The sequence below is a fragment of the Aulonocara sp. 'chitande type north' Nkhata Bay genome, linkage group LG2 (assembly GCF_057382095.1).
Source record: "Aulonocara sp. 'chitande type north' Nkhata Bay isolate Kocher_YH1m ecotype deep benthic linkage group LG2, A_spYH_male_GT1.1, whole genome shotgun sequence".
Classification (NCBI taxonomy): Eukaryota; Metazoa; Chordata; class Actinopteri; order Cichliformes; family Cichlidae; genus Aulonocara; species Aulonocara sp. 'chitande type north' Nkhata Bay.
In genome coordinates, this window is record NC_141345.1 from 19,541,964 (window position 1) to 19,559,210 (window position 17,247).

The 17,247-nt window shown below is 44.0% G+C and overlaps 1 protein-coding gene across 5 annotated transcripts in view; it reads right to left on the reverse strand.

Annotated features, from left to right (window-relative positions):
* tenm2a (teneurin transmembrane protein 2a) overlaps window positions 1–17,247 on the reverse strand; it is a 229,967-nt gene that overhangs the window by 32,972 nt on the left and 179,748 nt on the right. For all 5 annotated transcript variants that reach the window (XM_086307866.1, XM_086307882.1, XM_086307871.1 and 2 more), the window contains 2 exons: window positions 11,268–11,506; window positions 1,080–1,202 (listed from right to left, as the gene is read on the reverse strand). In XM_086307866.1, the coding sequence (XP_086163992.1) occupies window positions 1,080–1,202; window positions 11,268–11,506 (362 nt within the window). The remainder of the gene's footprint in view (window positions 1–1,079; window positions 1,203–11,267; window positions 11,507–17,247) is intronic.

Sequence of the window (17,247 nt, forward strand, 5' to 3'; positions counted from 1 at the left end):
TAGAGGGCTGATAGAACTGCAGAGCACAGATTTCCAAGCAGACAGGCCCGCACACAGAAACATCCTGCAATCAGGTCAGTCATCTAACAGCACAATGTTGGAGCCCAGAGAGGGAAAAGACAGCAATGTGAGCGCGCGTCTGTGGAAAAACAACAGCGGCATCTGGCCCAGACAGTCACACACACAGCAGTCCTCTCATTAATACAGAATACAGACACAGAGCAGCAGCCCACAGATACCTATAGTACACGCTGTGTATGTTGCAGAGCGAGATTGAGCAGGCGAAAGAAGAATAGATGGAAAAAACCGCATGGGGGCCTTTAAAGAGAGGGGGTGAGCGAGGGGAGCTTTACCTCGCTGCTGACTGAAACCCAGCTCAACACAACTCAGCAGAGTGGTTAAACAGCATACACAGACAGCACAGCTACTACTGCGTCATGAATTATAGAAATAATTTATGTGTGCGAGGCTGTCTGGTTGGGAGGGAAAAAAAGAAGCTATTGGGCTGTTTTAGTATTTAACACAGCAGATATAGCATTTATAAGCCATAAAAGATAAGGCTGACATTCTTCTTGTTTGCAACAAGAGATGTGGCAGTCTGTCCTTCAAAACTTTCTGACTTTCCTGCAACGAGTGGTGCATTCAGCCTCAAGCCAGCTAAGCTATAAATATTCACAAATGCATTAAAAATACTAAAGTCACTTCTGTTGATTCATTTTACGCAATTGGCATGCTAATTAGGATGCTGCTTTAGAGAAATACCTCCACAATGGTATAAAAAAATGGTGGAAGCGATTTAAAATAAAATCCAGCGTCCCCCTCATCAAAATGAAGGAGCACCGGAGCTCTGTGGCAGAAAGAAACGAGTAGGCTTTGGCTGCACAAACAGCACTTGTTAGGATCTATTTATTGTTGAATTTGTTATGTTCACGAGGTCTGTTGCTAGGGGAAAAACAATGCAGAACATTAGCAGCCTTAACCTTTAAGTTTCTTTTTTCTTTTTTTTTTCAAACATGTAAAGTGCCTGCTTCTTCAGGCAAAGATGTGTGGGAGGGGTGCGTGTGTGTTGCAGTTCATACCTCTCCCTCCAGAGGGCAGTGTGGCCACATCGCTGTTGACAGGCAGACCAGCTCCCAGTCCGTTGTTCAACACGGGGCCGTCGGATGGCTTCAGCTGCCACGTCAAACCCAGCAAGTTGATTGCTGCACACAGAAAGATGAAGAGTGAGGATATAGGGGAGGAAAAGGAGGATGGAAATAAATAAATAAATAAATAAATGAATGAATGAATAAAAAGCCCAAGATGAAGGCTCATCAAGGCGAAGAAATATGAGGCCAGCCCTCTTAAATCTGATCTGTCATTTAGACAGCAAATCCCGTAGCATCAATAGAATCAGCCACCTCTATACTTAAGTCATGAATCAAGCGCACGGTCATCAGAGTGGCGGGTTTAGTTAACAGGCACACAAACAGAGGTAAAATCTTACAAATCAGGCAATTAAACCACCTTCCCAAAAAATCCTTCTCTGTTTTGCTTTCTTAACCCCCGACCTCTCGCAGCCATCTTTCACGGGGAAAGCATCTTCAGCTTTTATTTGGAAGCCTTTACACCGTCTCACAGAGAGCAAGTGACAGATTGCTCTCTGAAGAGAATGCTCCATGGCTCTCCTTTCGCTTCTCCTCTTCTTTTGTCCTCTGTTGTGTTATTGTGTGCTGGTGGTATAAGGCTGCTCGAGTGTGTTCGCTCTTCACTTTGTCAGCTCTTTACTCTCCCCACGTCTCTTCCCTCCTTAGCCTGCTGCCAAGCGTCTCCTCCTCCTCCTCCTCCCCATCCAACTCCCCCTCCTCCCCCCCAAAAAAACTGAAAGAAAAAAAGGAAACAGAAAGACCGTACTGCAAAAGTTCAGCGATTTATTTGGTGACAGGTATGTTTTCTGTTTGTTGTAAATGATTTGTTTTGATCTCTTTAATGCCTTCAAAGAATCTTTGTAGTGGGGAGAAAAAAACGGAGACGAATCGCCTGCTCGCGTCTGAATATCAAAGATAACGTTAATGTTAACGGCGGAATGCACCAGCATTTTCCCGCGTATACGTGAATACTGTGATGTGAGCTTTGATGATACACGCAGCACGAATCTGTGATCGAGTCCAATGCATTACGTAGGCGCTATCGCACGCTTCTCAGCGTCGGCCTTATCCCCACCGCAGAAGCCTCACAACACCTGAATCTGAAGCCCGGGAATCAATTTCCTTCTTGTCAAATTCTATCTGTGCTTGCCGAGCGTTTGCACACACAGGGGTGTAAAAGTTGCAGAGGGAAGGGGATGCGCCTTTAGGATTCGCTGCCGGGGCAGACTCATTCTCACCCCCTAAAGTGTCCCGTCGCTCTTTTTCTCTCACCCTGCTTCTTTGTTTCTTCCTTTTTATGCTTCTGCTATTCCCCTCTTTCCTCCCTCCCTCGCTCCTGGTCGAAAGAAAGCGCTGACACCTTTGGCTGCTGCCCGGCCTCCACTGTCAGCTCTTTTTTATTTTTCATGTGCGAGGGTGGTGGTGGGGGCGTGGGGGTATAGAAAACAAGAGATGGATTGGGAGAAGCAAAAAGAGTGCTCCCACCCCTTTCTCTTTCCCCTGCTACACCAACTCTTGCCCTCTCCTCTTTCATTGGGCTGACCTTCATTTCTCTCCTACTTTTCCTTTTAATTCCTCTTTTTTCTTCTTTCGTTTCGTCTTATCTCTGCCTGTCCCTTCTTGTAGATAATGCAGACATGCATCCACACACACACACACACACGCGCACACACACACACACACAGGTGCGCGCAAAGATGGTATCAGAGGGAGCAGTCGATTGAAAGCTTGCCTATTGAACCATCTGGAGACAGTAAGCAATTGTGAGTCTATTGTGACGGCACTCTCAATCTAGGTCATCCCCAAGAACACACATAGCAGACAGCCCTATAGTTAGCTTACTGTGTGTGTCTCATCATTGTGTCGGTGAGGGTTGGTGCACACTTTTCTCAAATTTGTTTTTCCTGTCTTGTTTTTTTCCCCCTTCTTCATCTTCTTCTTCTGTGGGTGGTTGTGGAAAGCTGACCAATAGATGGCACACTTACTCCTTAGCGACAGAAGCGCAAAAGCCAACAATTTGTCAACAGGATTCTTTTGCAGCAAGACACAGAGCAGGAGAGACGTGCAAAAGAAAGAAAGAAAGAAAGACAAAGAGAGACACTTGTTATCATTCTCTTTACAAGTGCCAGCCCTTATTTCAACAACACTTCTAAGTTTGTTAGGGTGTAATTTTAGCTGAAATGAAACTGCTGAAATTGATGTATTTAGCTTTGTGTTGCCATAATTTTAAGCATTTTCTTTTCTGATCATAATTGCCATAATTACTGTTTTCAAACTGGATTGGAAGGCTTTATTAAATACCATGCCAATAAAGCCTATCTGAATCAGATCCGACTGACAGACTTGGGAAGAACAAGAGCGATAGTCAGACTTGGGCTGTTTTTCTTTTTAATCTCCGTCTTCTCACTCATGTTCAATTTGACAGACACACACACACACTGCATATACGCACACATAGAAAAGATCACAGAGAAGCAGGTTTAACAAGCAAACGAGTCAGATTAAAAATAGATCAGTTGCTCCGTGAGGTTTTTATGTAATCTCGATGCATAATTCAGACAGGCAAAGTGCTTGCCAGTATCATCTGCAAAGAACAGCGTCTGAAGAAAACAAAACGTGATCATGTGATGACAAAAAAAAAAAAAAAAGGATGGAGGATGATGGACGGAGAAACAAGAGAGATGAAAAGGGTGAGGTGGTGGCCGGGCTCGGAGAGGGGGCAGCGGTCAGGAGCTCTTAGAGAAATTGTGCCAAACCTCAGCACGGAGGAGGAGAGGCATGGGGGGAACAGAGAGAATACTGGAGGACAGCGAAAACTGAGAGAATATTAAAGAACACATGAAATCCCCTGAGGAAATATAAAAAAGAGGAGCAGAGAAACAGGCTACACATGATGTTGCAGAAAAAAAGGGAGGAAAAGATGAATAAAGGCCCCCACGGATAAAGTGAGGAAGGGGGAAGAAGATGGCAAGTGAGGAGAAGAAAAGATTTAAGGGATAAGTGGCCCCGTATTCATTGACTGGTTGGGTAAAAAAAAAAAAAAAGGATGGTGGTGATTCATCCTTTGACAGTAAGTGGTTCACAACACGGGCAATCAGGCAGAAATACAACGCACATGCGCATGTTTTGGGAAATATTTATATATCTCAGAGTTAAAGGGTGTAAATGGATTTCTGGATGAGAGAAGGAAAGAGAAGGAAAATAAAGAGCGAGGCAGAGATGGAGAAAGGTGACTTTGCAGCGAGTGTCCCCTGACTGGAAAATATTGTATCATCATCATTCTGTTCTCTGGAACATGTTCCAAATGTTCAAATCCTCTCCCCACCCCTCTTTCTCTCTCTATGCTCTTATGTCTCTCACCCTTTTCTGTCTCAACTCAACCTTATCATTGCCTGCTTAAAAGCCAGTGTATCCCCGCTGAACCATTTGCGATGCTCCTAATTGCTCAGAAGCCGGAGAACGGCCTCTCGCATGTTGTCGCATGTTGTCGCATGTTGTCGCATGCAATCGCATGCAATCGCACGCAATCGCACGCAACGCAACCAAAATTGCACAAAGAACACAAGCCCTGGTCGGTGGCAACACTTTTTTTTTCTCCCCCCATTTCGCCTTCTCCCCTGGCCATCCCGATAAATGCATATTAACCGTTTTAATTCACCACTAAATTAACAACTCTGACCTTAATTAGGGCAGTAATTGTAGACCACCTCCCCCCCAACTCACCCCACCATCCTTAGTCTGCCTTTTAATTGGTTTAGGAGCCTTTCTACCCCCCTCTGCTTTCCCCACCTTGCACACTCCTAAAACATACATGCAAAAAAAGGAGCCACCTGAGAAAAAAAAGAGGCGTCTGTACCTCTGCGGCACAGAGGTGCAGTGCTGCTAATATTGAAGAGACTGAGGAAAAGAGCAGCATGCCGCCTCAGGTTCTCAATATTCAGGCCATTTGGGATGTTTTCTCAGAATTTACCACACAGTATCCACTTATGTAATCTATAAATAAAGCAGCCTTCTCTCTTGGCTAAGTTTTGAAGGCGCTGCTTGCTGAGATCATTTAGAGCCTCAGACAGAGGAACGGGGGCGGCGGTTGGCTGCTGCCCTTGGGGGTCATATACACTGAGAGACACAATTTGTCTGCTTCTGAGTGTGTATCTGCGTATGCATGCTGAAAATTGCATGGTATTAACAACAAGCGCGCATGCACGCTGCAACCCCCGACGGGACCTTCTCACCCAGCTGATGCAACTGAACTGTAATTGACTGCAACACAAAAGGTTATGCGAGTTGCTGGCAGCTCCTACCTGCACGGCTGTGTCTAGCCGAGAGAAACGGCAACTCACTCAATCACACAGCTGAAAATGGTTTCTTTATTGGCACCGAAATATTGAGACGGCCCGGCGCAGACGTAGCCGCCCGGCGCGCGTGTGGGTGCGCGTGCACGTGTGTGATTGGTTAAATGAAAAGAGATGTGAATCTGAGTGATGTCCTCCTTTCTGAATCCTCATTTCCTCTTCAGATATCTCTACCCTGACCCCCCCCCGCCGCTTTACTCCTCCCAGCAACATCAACCCACTCTGCCTCGTCTCATCCCTCCCTTCCTACCTTGCTCCTTTCCCTCTCATCGATCTGTATTAGAAACAGGATATGAGGAACTATGCTATCTTATCACAGATCAGAGAGTGGGAGAGAATGAGTGAGGACGAAAGACAGAGAAAAGAGTTCGCTGTGGAGGCCAAGAGACGGAGAAACCGAAAGAAAATGAGAGACGGAGCGAGAGGCTAAAAAAAAGGGAGGACAGCAATTTCTTTTCGCTTTGCCTTCATCCATCTCCTGTTTCCAACACAGTACCAGTGAAGCACCATAGGCCTAATTGGACTAACGATTGAGGCCCCGATAAGACCCGCACTAATGAATAAATGAATGAGGAAATAAATGAATGAAATGAGCTCGTGCACACTAATGCACGAGACGGTATGACCATCGCTCAGCAGTGACATCAGTGAGGATGCAAATCCTCAGTTCATGCACACATGGGTATTATTTCCTTTAAAGCATGTACCGAAGCTCAAGTCAAAGGAAGAACATCGATGTCACCACTTAAACAACTCCTGCTCCCTGCTTTGCATTACCTTTACCAGTGCATTGACCCATGTATCCCTCTGGTGCAGATGGTATAGCACCTTGTGCCTGGTCCTGGCCATGCCCTGCCCATTTTCTGGACTGGCAACGTGTGGTAAGATCCTAACCTTTATCAGTCCGACAGGCCCTGCTGCTGCGGACACACACTCCACGTCTGATCCTTATGCCCAGGTTCCTGCATTCACCATATGCCCAATTGCATCTTCACCTCTGCACACACACACATTAAATGCACACACGGACGCCTACGCTGGCATGAGTGACACATCCTGACCTCTAGCTGTTCCACCTCAGATCAGCAGAAGGGAAGCCACATGCAATGTGAGAGGGGACTTTGGGGTCAAGGAGGTGCGTTTGGAAAGCAGCCACATTGCGAGACCTGCATGGCCAACACAACTATTCACTTGACTGTCTTGACTTGCTTTTATACTTACTCATAAAAGAAGCAGTCTTATTCAAATAAATACAAACTTTGGCATATAACTACTTGGGAAAACAAGCATGCACTATAGAAGTTGTTCTTGCGTAAAGGACGATCAAGTTAGGAAAAAATTGCTCCTTTTCTTGTATGCTTTTACGATCTTTGCTTATTTTTAATATGACATAATGAATACTTTTTAAAACATCAATCATTTAGCCTGTTAAGAGTAGACTTTTGTATATCATGTATATCAAAAAGTGTAATTAGGTACTTTTTTTGAATCTTTTTTTCTTTCTCAGAAGAGTAGCACAGTAGTACCTCCCATCCACACAAGGCTGGGAGCTTAAAATTAATATAAAGGCTCTAAAGATGATTGATAAGGAAAGGGACGAAGAACTAATGTTGTATTTCTAGTCCAGAAACTGTTCAATTGGCAGAACAGTAAAATCATTAACATGTGATTATGTAAGGGAGCAGGGATATGAATGCACTGTAGTGAGACACTTGTAATCGGGAAGAATGGGCAGTAAGCGATTGTGATCACTCTGGAGCAGGAAGACAGCGGTGATGGATGGAAAGTGGTCGGCTCGGAGGCATGAAGGTCACGCTCGATGACAGTGCCACTGTGTGTGTGTGTGTGTGTGTGTGTGTGGAGTGTGGTTCTGTTGAATCAACAGACAGGGGAGCTGAGAGTAAGACTAAAAATACATCGTGTGTGTGCGCGCGCCTGTGCGTGCGTATGTGCGCCCTTACTCATTAGTGGTGACAATACCATGTGGATTATGCCACGTCGCCTGACAAATTCCGCAGATGCACACGCGCACACATCAGCGCCAAACACCCCTGCAAAGGTGACACAAGCGCCCGCTAGCAAGTTTACTCATTGCAGTCAAGGGCACACCTGTGCATGTGTGTATGAAAACAGTCCACCTGGGCGCAAGCAGTTTGACACGACCTCGATTTCTCATCCATCAAGCCAGGCTCTCCTCTCATTCCTCACTACAGCGCATTTCTATCTGTTTTACCCCCCTTGCTGGATGTTTTTGCTCTCAGAGGTTTACATCCCTGTTCTCTTTTTTTAATCCTCTCTAACTTCTCTTTTTCGTCACCCCTTGTCCTTCACAGCCTCTCTCTGTCCTCTGTCACACTCCCTCTGTTCTCTGCTCGCTGTGATCAATTAGGAGACATTAGTCCCACAGATATTCCAGGTGACAGAGCCCTCAGGAGGCCACGCTCTCCTTCATCTCTCCCCCTTCTGCCTCCCTTCAGTTTCTTCTCTCCACACCTGGCTGTCTTGTCACTCCTCCTCCTCATCTCCTCTACTTTCCTCAGCAGCGCAAACAACCTCACCCGCGCCCCCCCATCAACCAATCTCACACCTTACAGTGCTGACAGTGACATATCAGCCCTCCTCTCCTCTGTCTCTCCACTGATCTATCCCTCCTTTTTCTTTCCCCTTTATGTTCCCCTCTGCCCCCTGTGCACCAACTCCATTCCACCCCGTTCCTTTTTTTTCTTCTTCTCTCACCCCTCTCTATCTCGTTCTCTCCAGGTTGCCATTCACAATGATGGACCTGTCTTCTCTCCTGTATGCCAACCGCTCACCTGTATCCTAGCAACCACCTCTCCTTTGGCTCAGGTGCTCCATGCGGAGCAAGCAAACAAGACGCCGGGGGAATGAAGAACAAGCACTCTCGTTTATCCTCCTCCCTCCATCCGTTCAGTCATTCCTTCACACATAAAGAGGAGGCCATACTCCGCTGGAGTTTGAAGAGGGAAAAAAAAACGCTTTCTGTCCTCCCTTACAAATAAACTCCCTCGAACTCACACAGACACAAATAATGACTCGCAGCTCCAAACGCTTTTTTCATGCTACGTGTGTATGTTTATCTCATCCCCAAGGCTTCATTCTAACAGTAGGACACAGTAAATAAGCTTCACAGAGATACAGCGAGTCAGCTGTGCTCCTGAAACATGCAAAGTCATGTTTTTTCTGAAGATGTCGTCCTCAATTGGCACACACATGTGCGCGCCTGAGTTTCTGGAAGATTGTCAAGCAATTTTTTTTCTTCTTAATATTCATGTGAAGTCTGAATAAAGAAAAAAGAAGGAAAGGCAAATCATTTGAAAGCCAGCACACTCTCAGACACACACGGAGAAGTTAGGAGTTCTCACACACACACACGCCAACCAGCACAAAAAATGAAAAGTGCTGTTCAGGCACATGTGTCTTGGTGTAATTTATGAGTGGGCTCCTGGGCGGACGCCTCAGAGGGGTCCTCTTCACGCTGCATGGCGCTGCATGGCTCTGGGTGCTCTGCACAATCCCCACAGTGAGCGCTGGGCCCCACGCACACATAACACACAAACAAGGTAGTACAAAATCCCCCTTATGAGTAGTGAACTCGCTGCACGATTAACGCTACAAAAAGCATGGTAAACACAAGGGTTTCAGGCTTGGCAGCACTGCTACAGCTTTGTTCAGCGTAGAAAAAACACCGGAGCAAAAACATTTCCTTACAACAGCTGAAAAGGGGCCACAGTTAGCAATAGTAATAATAACAATAAAGTATCATTTCAGCTTTGTTTCAGCTTACTGAATTATAGCCAGTTGGACAATTAAGTTTGGTGGTGAAGCACACACACACACACACACACACACACACACACACACACACACACACACACACACACACACACACACACACACACACACACACTATTTGGCATATAATAAAACTAAACTGAAAAATATACAGAAAGTGGGGCTTAGAGGGAAAAATATTACACTCTATTTCCCCTTAATCATGCAATTCCATTAAAAATGCAATATTATACAGTATACTGACAGGGTATCTGGATAGCTTGCTCTTTTGTGCTGTAAATACACCAATAATAAAAAAGAAAAATCTTTTATAATATAGCTTACAATCTAAAAGTACCTATTATTAAGACAGGTTAGAAAGCTTTATGTGTCTGCAGGTACCCAAAAATTACTGATGGAGTGGTATGAAAAAAAGAAAGGTAGAAGCAAAAATTATTCTTTAAAACAAATGTGTTTTGATTTATGTCCCCAATTAGATGTTCATTTAACAATTATATGTTCTGAAGAAAACAAATATTTGTGTCATTAAAGCCCCAGGTGAGCTCTGCGCTTCGAGTAAAAGATGAATAACGGGAGGTCTTTGGTCCTTTCTGCGCTCCAGTGCCCTTGAGTACATATATGGAGAGGATTTCGGGGGGGTTAGGGGGTATGAGGGCAGCGGTTGCCGTCCTTCGTCCTTCTCCCGGCTTTTGTTTTGTGGCTCCATATGTGGCTGTCTACTGCAGTGTGGCCGTGTAAAGCTCAGGAGAGAATGGATCTTACTGTGTGCCCTCGGCAAGAGGCCTTGATCTGCTCTGGAGGACACACTATTGTCAAGGGCACTCCACGGGGGTTACACAAATCACACAAATACTGACACATGCACAGATTGGAGTGCACATGCATGAAATTCGGTAGGCCAGGATGCATACGACACACATATGGGTGCATATATCACAAACTCACTATGGACGGTTAGATCGATGTGGTCACGTTTGGATAAATATATTTATAAATAAAGAAAAAAATGATCTTAATAATATATGTAGAGAGGGTTGTTATTTCTGCTGATGCCACTCTTCCCCCCATCTGTTGACTCTGGTCTCTTGGGTAAGAGGCCAATCAGGGGCTCAGTGGCACATCTGCCTTCTGCACACACACTAACACAGTGAAGTAGACAAACACACAAACATGCACATTCATACATAATTACATTTCCTCATTTTCTGTTCCTCCTCCTTCTATTGTCTTCCTCTCTCCCTCAAACACACACACACACACACACACACACACACACACACACACACACACACACACACACACACACACACACACACACACACACACACACAGATGCATAGGTCTGCATTCTTTTGTCCAGTGAATGAGGTCAAGAAGGAATAAAATCCACACCCACACACACACTCCCACACACACTCTAAGCAATGTTTTGTATTTTTTTCCTCCCTTCTCTTCACACAGATTCGCCGGTAGACAGCCCATCAGAATCTCTTCCTGATGTGCTGGGTAAGTGCTCTCCTCTGAGTATCTGCCATTCCTTAAAGTATGACTATTGCACGTTGGCTTCAGATCAGTGAAAAACATCCACTTTCCTGCTGGGTCTGTTAGGATTCCTACCTTGACTGATACCTGCTTGCAGAAACAGCCGCAGTATGCTGCGGTTTGTGTATCTTTCTGCCCCTCTAACTGCCTGTGCACTGATGCTGACTGGAGGCCGAGGCTCCAGCTGGGGTTGATTTTGACAGTGCAGCAGTCGACTGAAGTGACAAAGCTCACACCTTCTGAATCTGCTTTGTGTTTTACAGGCAGGGGCTACTAACTTGACACTTTGTCGTGGAGGTGTGGGAGGTTTATGCATTTTAGGTCAATGCGACACAGTGTGTCGACTGAGCTTGTATTTGTTCAGGGGTGTATATATAGACAAAAAATAAAATAAAATCTGGTTAACCCTTTTCATAAAAATGCTTTCACTTACCAATGAAGTAAGACAGCAGGATGGCCAGCAAGGCAGCGGCTGCGATGGCTGTCACCGCGGCACATTTCCAGCTGCAGTACTTGGACGGCTTCTTTAGTTTGAAGGCTGAGCGGGAGAAGGTGTTTCTGGGTAGCAGGCGAGGCGGTGGAGAATACACTGTTCCCGAGGTCAGGGGGTATCCGGGGGAGGAGCTACTGAAGAGAGGGGTGGTCCCTGACGACGTCTTGAACAAAAAATGCCTGAAGATGAGAAAAAGGGGTGAAAAAAAGAAAAGTCAGCACACACAGAAAGACGCTTTATAAAGTAAGTGGTTAAAACAAGCTCTGCTTGAGTGCAAACACACCAAACTATAACCTAATCACCGTCTGGATGACAGGGCATATGTGCAAGCTTCTGTCCAATTTACTTTCCGATGAACCCTTCCTGCCATATGGGTTTTAACATCCTTGAACTGATTGTGTCTCCAATTCAGTGCTGTTCCAGTCAGAGGTCTCTTTTTAACCTCCACCTGCTCTGCCCTGTTTTTTTCCTTCTTCTGTGGCTTCGCTTCTCCTCTGTTCACCCCACTTATAATTTGCCTTGTTTCTGCCCTTAATGGCTGGAGAGGATCACTGCCATCCCCCTTTTGCTGTCCTCATTGTCCAGGTAGGGTCAGAGCTCAGAGAGAGGATAAAAGGGGGATTTGAACCATCATCCCTTTGCTCATATTACCCATTATCCTCTGCTATCACTGCACCTGCTCACCCGCTCACTCTTTCGCTGCTCCCCCTACCCCAGCTGCTTTTCCTATTTCTTGTCTTATCTTTTCTTTTCCACTACCACTCCAATATTCCTCTTCTTTCTCCCCCTTTTTTATTCCTATAATCATGTCTTCCCTCGTTCCCCTCCTACAAAAAAAAGTCCCTTTCTTCTTTCGGATTTTCTTTTGTTATCTGACCTTGAAAGAACACTTTCGCCATAGCAAGGAGAAAGACTGCACTTGAAGACTCTTTTAAAGGACACAAGAAGAAGAACTTCAGTGAAACCTTTGTGACATCTTTTGTGGCACGCATGCACACACACAGCCCCTACGCAGACCTCAGGTGGTATGACAGAACAAAGCCCTCAGGTGAGGTGAGTGTGATCTATCAGAGGAGAGAAGGTCACTCCACTGCCTCAGAGATGACTGAACAGAAAAATAAAGTCTTTTTGTGCCAGCTTTTTGTGGAACTTGCTTGTTTGTGTGTTTGCTACTGTGTTTGTGTGCACATATGAAGATGCTCTCTGAATGCTCTCCTACTTTTATCTTGTGAATAATGAACCTTGACCACACAGACATTTCTGCAAAGAGAGGAAACAATTTTTGGCCGTCACTTCATCTAAATGCAGTGTGAGGCCTAGAGTCTGGGTTTTCAGCATTCTGTCATGATTAATGGATAATTTTGGATTATTACAAATGCTAAACTATTTCCATAACTTCTCTGTTAGGATAACATTATCCTCACAAAAAATAATTACTCCGACAGGCCAAAAAAGTGGCGAGACAATAGGATGGGGAGTAAACAAGCCAACAGTTTAGGATTTGGGTAATTATTTTACAATTTGTATGTTTTTCTCTTCCTAAATGTTTGGCAAAGCCAGGGGTTTGTTTAAAATCTGACTTCTAATTTTATCTCCTGCCTAATCAGGCCAGATTCACAGGACTAAGCAGTGACTTGGTGGAATGCATTATGAAGAGGTGGAACTAATTACTACCAAATTACTACTAAGTCTTTATAAATCATGAAAAAACCCCAAACCAACCAGTCTTGAACCCCTAATTTCTGGATGTTTTACTAGTAAAATAGGAAACAGATGCAAATATAAATTAAAACAGAGCATATAAGGCAAAAACAGAGTTTGTGCATATCTAACAAGCTTGAAGATCTGTATATGACCACCTTTATTCTTCATCACAGCATGAACTCTCTTAGACAACCTTTCTTGACATTTCTTTAAGAAGTTTTCAGGAATAGTTCCCCGGGCTTCTTGAAGGACATTCAAAGCTCTTCTTTAGATGTTGGCTGCCTTTTGTGCCTTTTCTCTGTCAAGATGATCCCACGCTGCTGTAATAATGTTGAAATAATTTTTAAAAGAAGAATATCTGAGTGTATATAAGATGCCCATGAGAAAATTACCCGATGACCCACTTGACTTATCAGCTCAGAAAACATTTTCTGGTGACTTTATGGTCTCATTCACTGGTTTTAAGTCTTCGTCAATACAGCAAAATAAATAAATAAAGGGTAGCTTTAGCTAAGATCGGTGCTACTGTATGCATACAGTATCCTTGGTTTTCACCTGTTTTTTTCGCTAACCATTACCAGTATTTCTTCTTCAGTCACCTTTCTCACTCACTATGTGTTAATAGACCTCTCAGCACTGAATCATACTTGTTATTAATCTCTGTCTCTCTTCCACAGCATGTCTTTATCCTGTCTTCCTTCTCTCACCCCAACCGGTCACAGCAGATGGTCCCGCCCCTCCCTGAGCCTGCTTCTGCCGGAGGTTTCTTCCTGTTAAAAGGGAGTTTTTCCTTCACAATGTCACCAAAGTGATGATTTTTATATGATTTTTTTTTTTTTCTCTGTATGTATTATTGTAGGGTCTACCTTACAATGTAAAGTGCCTTGAGGTGACTGTCGTTGTGATTTGGCACTGTATAAATAAAGTTGAATTGAATTGATCCCAGTTAATATAATGGTGAATAATGGATAAACCAAAAGCTCTACCCTGTAGTTTAAATATGGTCACATGGGGTTTCAAAAGTCCAAGATAATGATGGCTAAAATGCCAAAAGTAGTCCACAAATCAGTGGGCAACATCATGACCGTCTATCTTTCATATGCGGTCGAACAAAACACGAAAAACTGAGAAGGTTGCCGGGTTTCTCTTTGACAAGCTGGAGTAAAGCAGATTCCAAGTCCCCAGCCTCGTGCTTTCTCTCTACCTCCACACCATGACAAATGACTCATTCCTGCACAGATGTGTGTCTGAGTTGTCCTCTTTCTTCTGCAGCCTGCTCTCTCTTCTTTTCAGACTAGTCTAATGGGACCAGTAATAACCCACCACTGTTACTGGACTGGATGATCTGTTTAAAAAGGTGTTTCACTGCACTTTGTGGTCTTCTATCCTTTTGATCGCTGCTGTTTCATAACAGCATGTCCGCTCATCTGAAAACAGTTGGCAAAACCAGGTGACGTGCTCAGAGCATGAAGATTTAGTTTGGGAGCGCTGTTCCACTCTCTATCAATTATTCAGCCAGTCTGTGCTTTGTCTCTCTCTTTCTCTCTCATCATTTTAAGCCACTGATTGTTGGACTGCTATCTTGCTGGATTTTTTCCCTCTTCCATTGCTTCTCTCCCTGTTCCTCTCTTTTAGCTGTCAGGTATGGCCTGTGACTCCAGGAAAAAAAAAATAGGCAAAAGAGAGAGAAAAAAGCTGAAGACAGATAGAGGCTGAAAGACCACGAGGCGATGACACCCAAAGAAAAAAAGAGGTTATTGTCTAAAAATACCACATTCTCACTCTCACCAACATCAACACATTGTTATGCATTGCATAAACCTATATGCTCTGGCATGCATGCATATATGCTCAAACACACACGCGCGCCGTCCAAGGTCAAGCGGCTCATGTGCTCGTTTCAATTCATTTTCACAGCTGCTGACTCACTGTGATGGCAAGGCCAGCGGTAATTAATGGTGATACTGAAATAATGCACGTGTGAGCACAAGGAGAGGGTGAGCTGCTGAACTGTTTGTATTCTGTGTCACACGAAGCGTATGATTCGATGTGCTGGTATGTGTTTGAACTTAAGCAGTGAAATCATTTCATTCCCTGGCTTTGTTGTTTGTGTGCAGAAGCTCCGCTGTGAGCTTGGTGTGGGATGGGAATATGTCTATGGGCCATACTAATTACGAGTAGGAATGGAAAGTGTCTAATGTGCTCTGGGGAGGTAATTGACATTGATTTATGTTGCTGAGGACTATGGAGGGGTTCTATCATAGCAGGCAGCCGGCAATCACAACTCTGTATCATTAGGCTGGGGTGTGTGCGTGTGTACGCTTGTATTTGTGTTTGTGCTTTTGTGTGTGCCTATTGTAGGGTTTTTGACAGGGGTCCAGCGTGGAAATGTCACACATAATTAGAGAGAGCTGACAGAGATTCCCTTAACCACCGCTACCTCGCTGTCATGCATTCTGTCTTATATATGCAACACACATCCATACAGAACATTAGTCAAAACGGACTCACACACTGACACACATTTACCCGGGCTCACACACAGGCGCCCACCCACGCGCAGTAAAATATAAATTTATGTGGTTATTCTTTCATGAGATTGCCCCGTATGTGCTACCGAGTGTTTAATTTTCATCCTTGCGGAACAAACAGTGACACAAGAGGGGAAGGATAGACAATGGAGATAAAGGCTATAGATTAGAAGACAGAGAGAAGACGAGAAGATGTGTTTTCACTCCGTTCCAACCCCGCTCCCCATTGAGAGAAAAAGAGGACCTGGACAATTAACCACAGAACAGAGAGCATGCTGGGTAATTAGCAGGAAGTCAAAGCTCGCATTCCCCTTGAGCGAACAAACACACACAAGCTTTTTGCATGCCCGCACACACGCACGCTCTTCATATTCTCAGCTCTCACAAACATGCGGTTGCTTAGCATAGCACTTTCAGAGTCATCATCAGATGTAGAGAACAATTAACGGGGGTCTACACGGTATGGGGGTGACTGAAAAACAGTCAGATCTGAGAATGAAACAAAGAGCCCAGGGAGAGGAAGATGCTCAAGGACGGAGTCGTGAGTATTGCTACCTGCTACGATCGTAGGAAAAAATTGTGTGCAGATGGATACAGTAGACTGGGATTCATTTGCTTATTGTTGTGCAGATGAGGGGAAAATTCAGAGTTCTAATGTTCATAAAAAGCAAAATCCAGGCAGATTATGTATATATCTTAGATTTTTCTTTTTTCCTTGCAAACTAGGCGCTGTACTGGGATTTTATCCATTTTTTAATTCTGTTAAAGGAACATTTGAGAGATCCTTTTTAAATGAAGCCAGTTAGGCATTGATTCATTGACTTTACATAAAACTGGACTTAGCCTCTAGCCTCTTAAAACTGCATTCTTTCTAATGGCCAGCAGGAGGTAACTTCTGTGGGTAAAATGGCACTACTAGTGTTGGGTGGAACGTGTTTGCAATTCATTATCATTGCATTACTGTAATCACATAAAATTTTTCAGCAATGCAGTAATGTAATGCATTGCTGTATAAAATTTGGCAATCACATTACAGTTGTTTCTTGCTTAGGATATGCTGAACGTTTCTGTTGATAAGCGCTGTTGTTTTTGCTGCTGTTAGCTGCTATTAGCTTCTGTTAGCTGCTATTAGCTTCTGTTGGCCAGCATTAGTGAAACTATCTTTGAAGTGGACTCGGACACTCAGTGATAAAAGTCATAAAACATCAAACTTGTTTATCAGATTAAAAGTGTGATTTTTAGGACACTTGAGCATAACATTAGCTGGTATAACGCTAGCTTATAACCAGCTGCTGCTGTTGTTTAGCAGACTTTTGTCTGGAGATGGTCGTTTGTCTAATCTGCTGACAATAAGTAACTGTGACAATATTGGAAATTAATGAGTATGTTATGCATATGTTCTTGTCATTGAGGTGAAGAGGAAGACCAACAAATATGTTGGGGGAATAACAAACTGGTGCATGCTCCTATGTATTTTAATGGATTATGTATGAGAATGTGTCATTTTGTTGGACGATGTATTTACACACTAATCAATGTATATTTAGAAGTACAACATTTTTGTTTTTGTTAAATAACATTAAAAAATTACTGAGTTTGTAGCTTTAATGTATGAATACGAGGTCATGTCATTAATAAACCTGATGTTACACAGCGGTGCCTGTTACAGTAGTGCCTACAATATA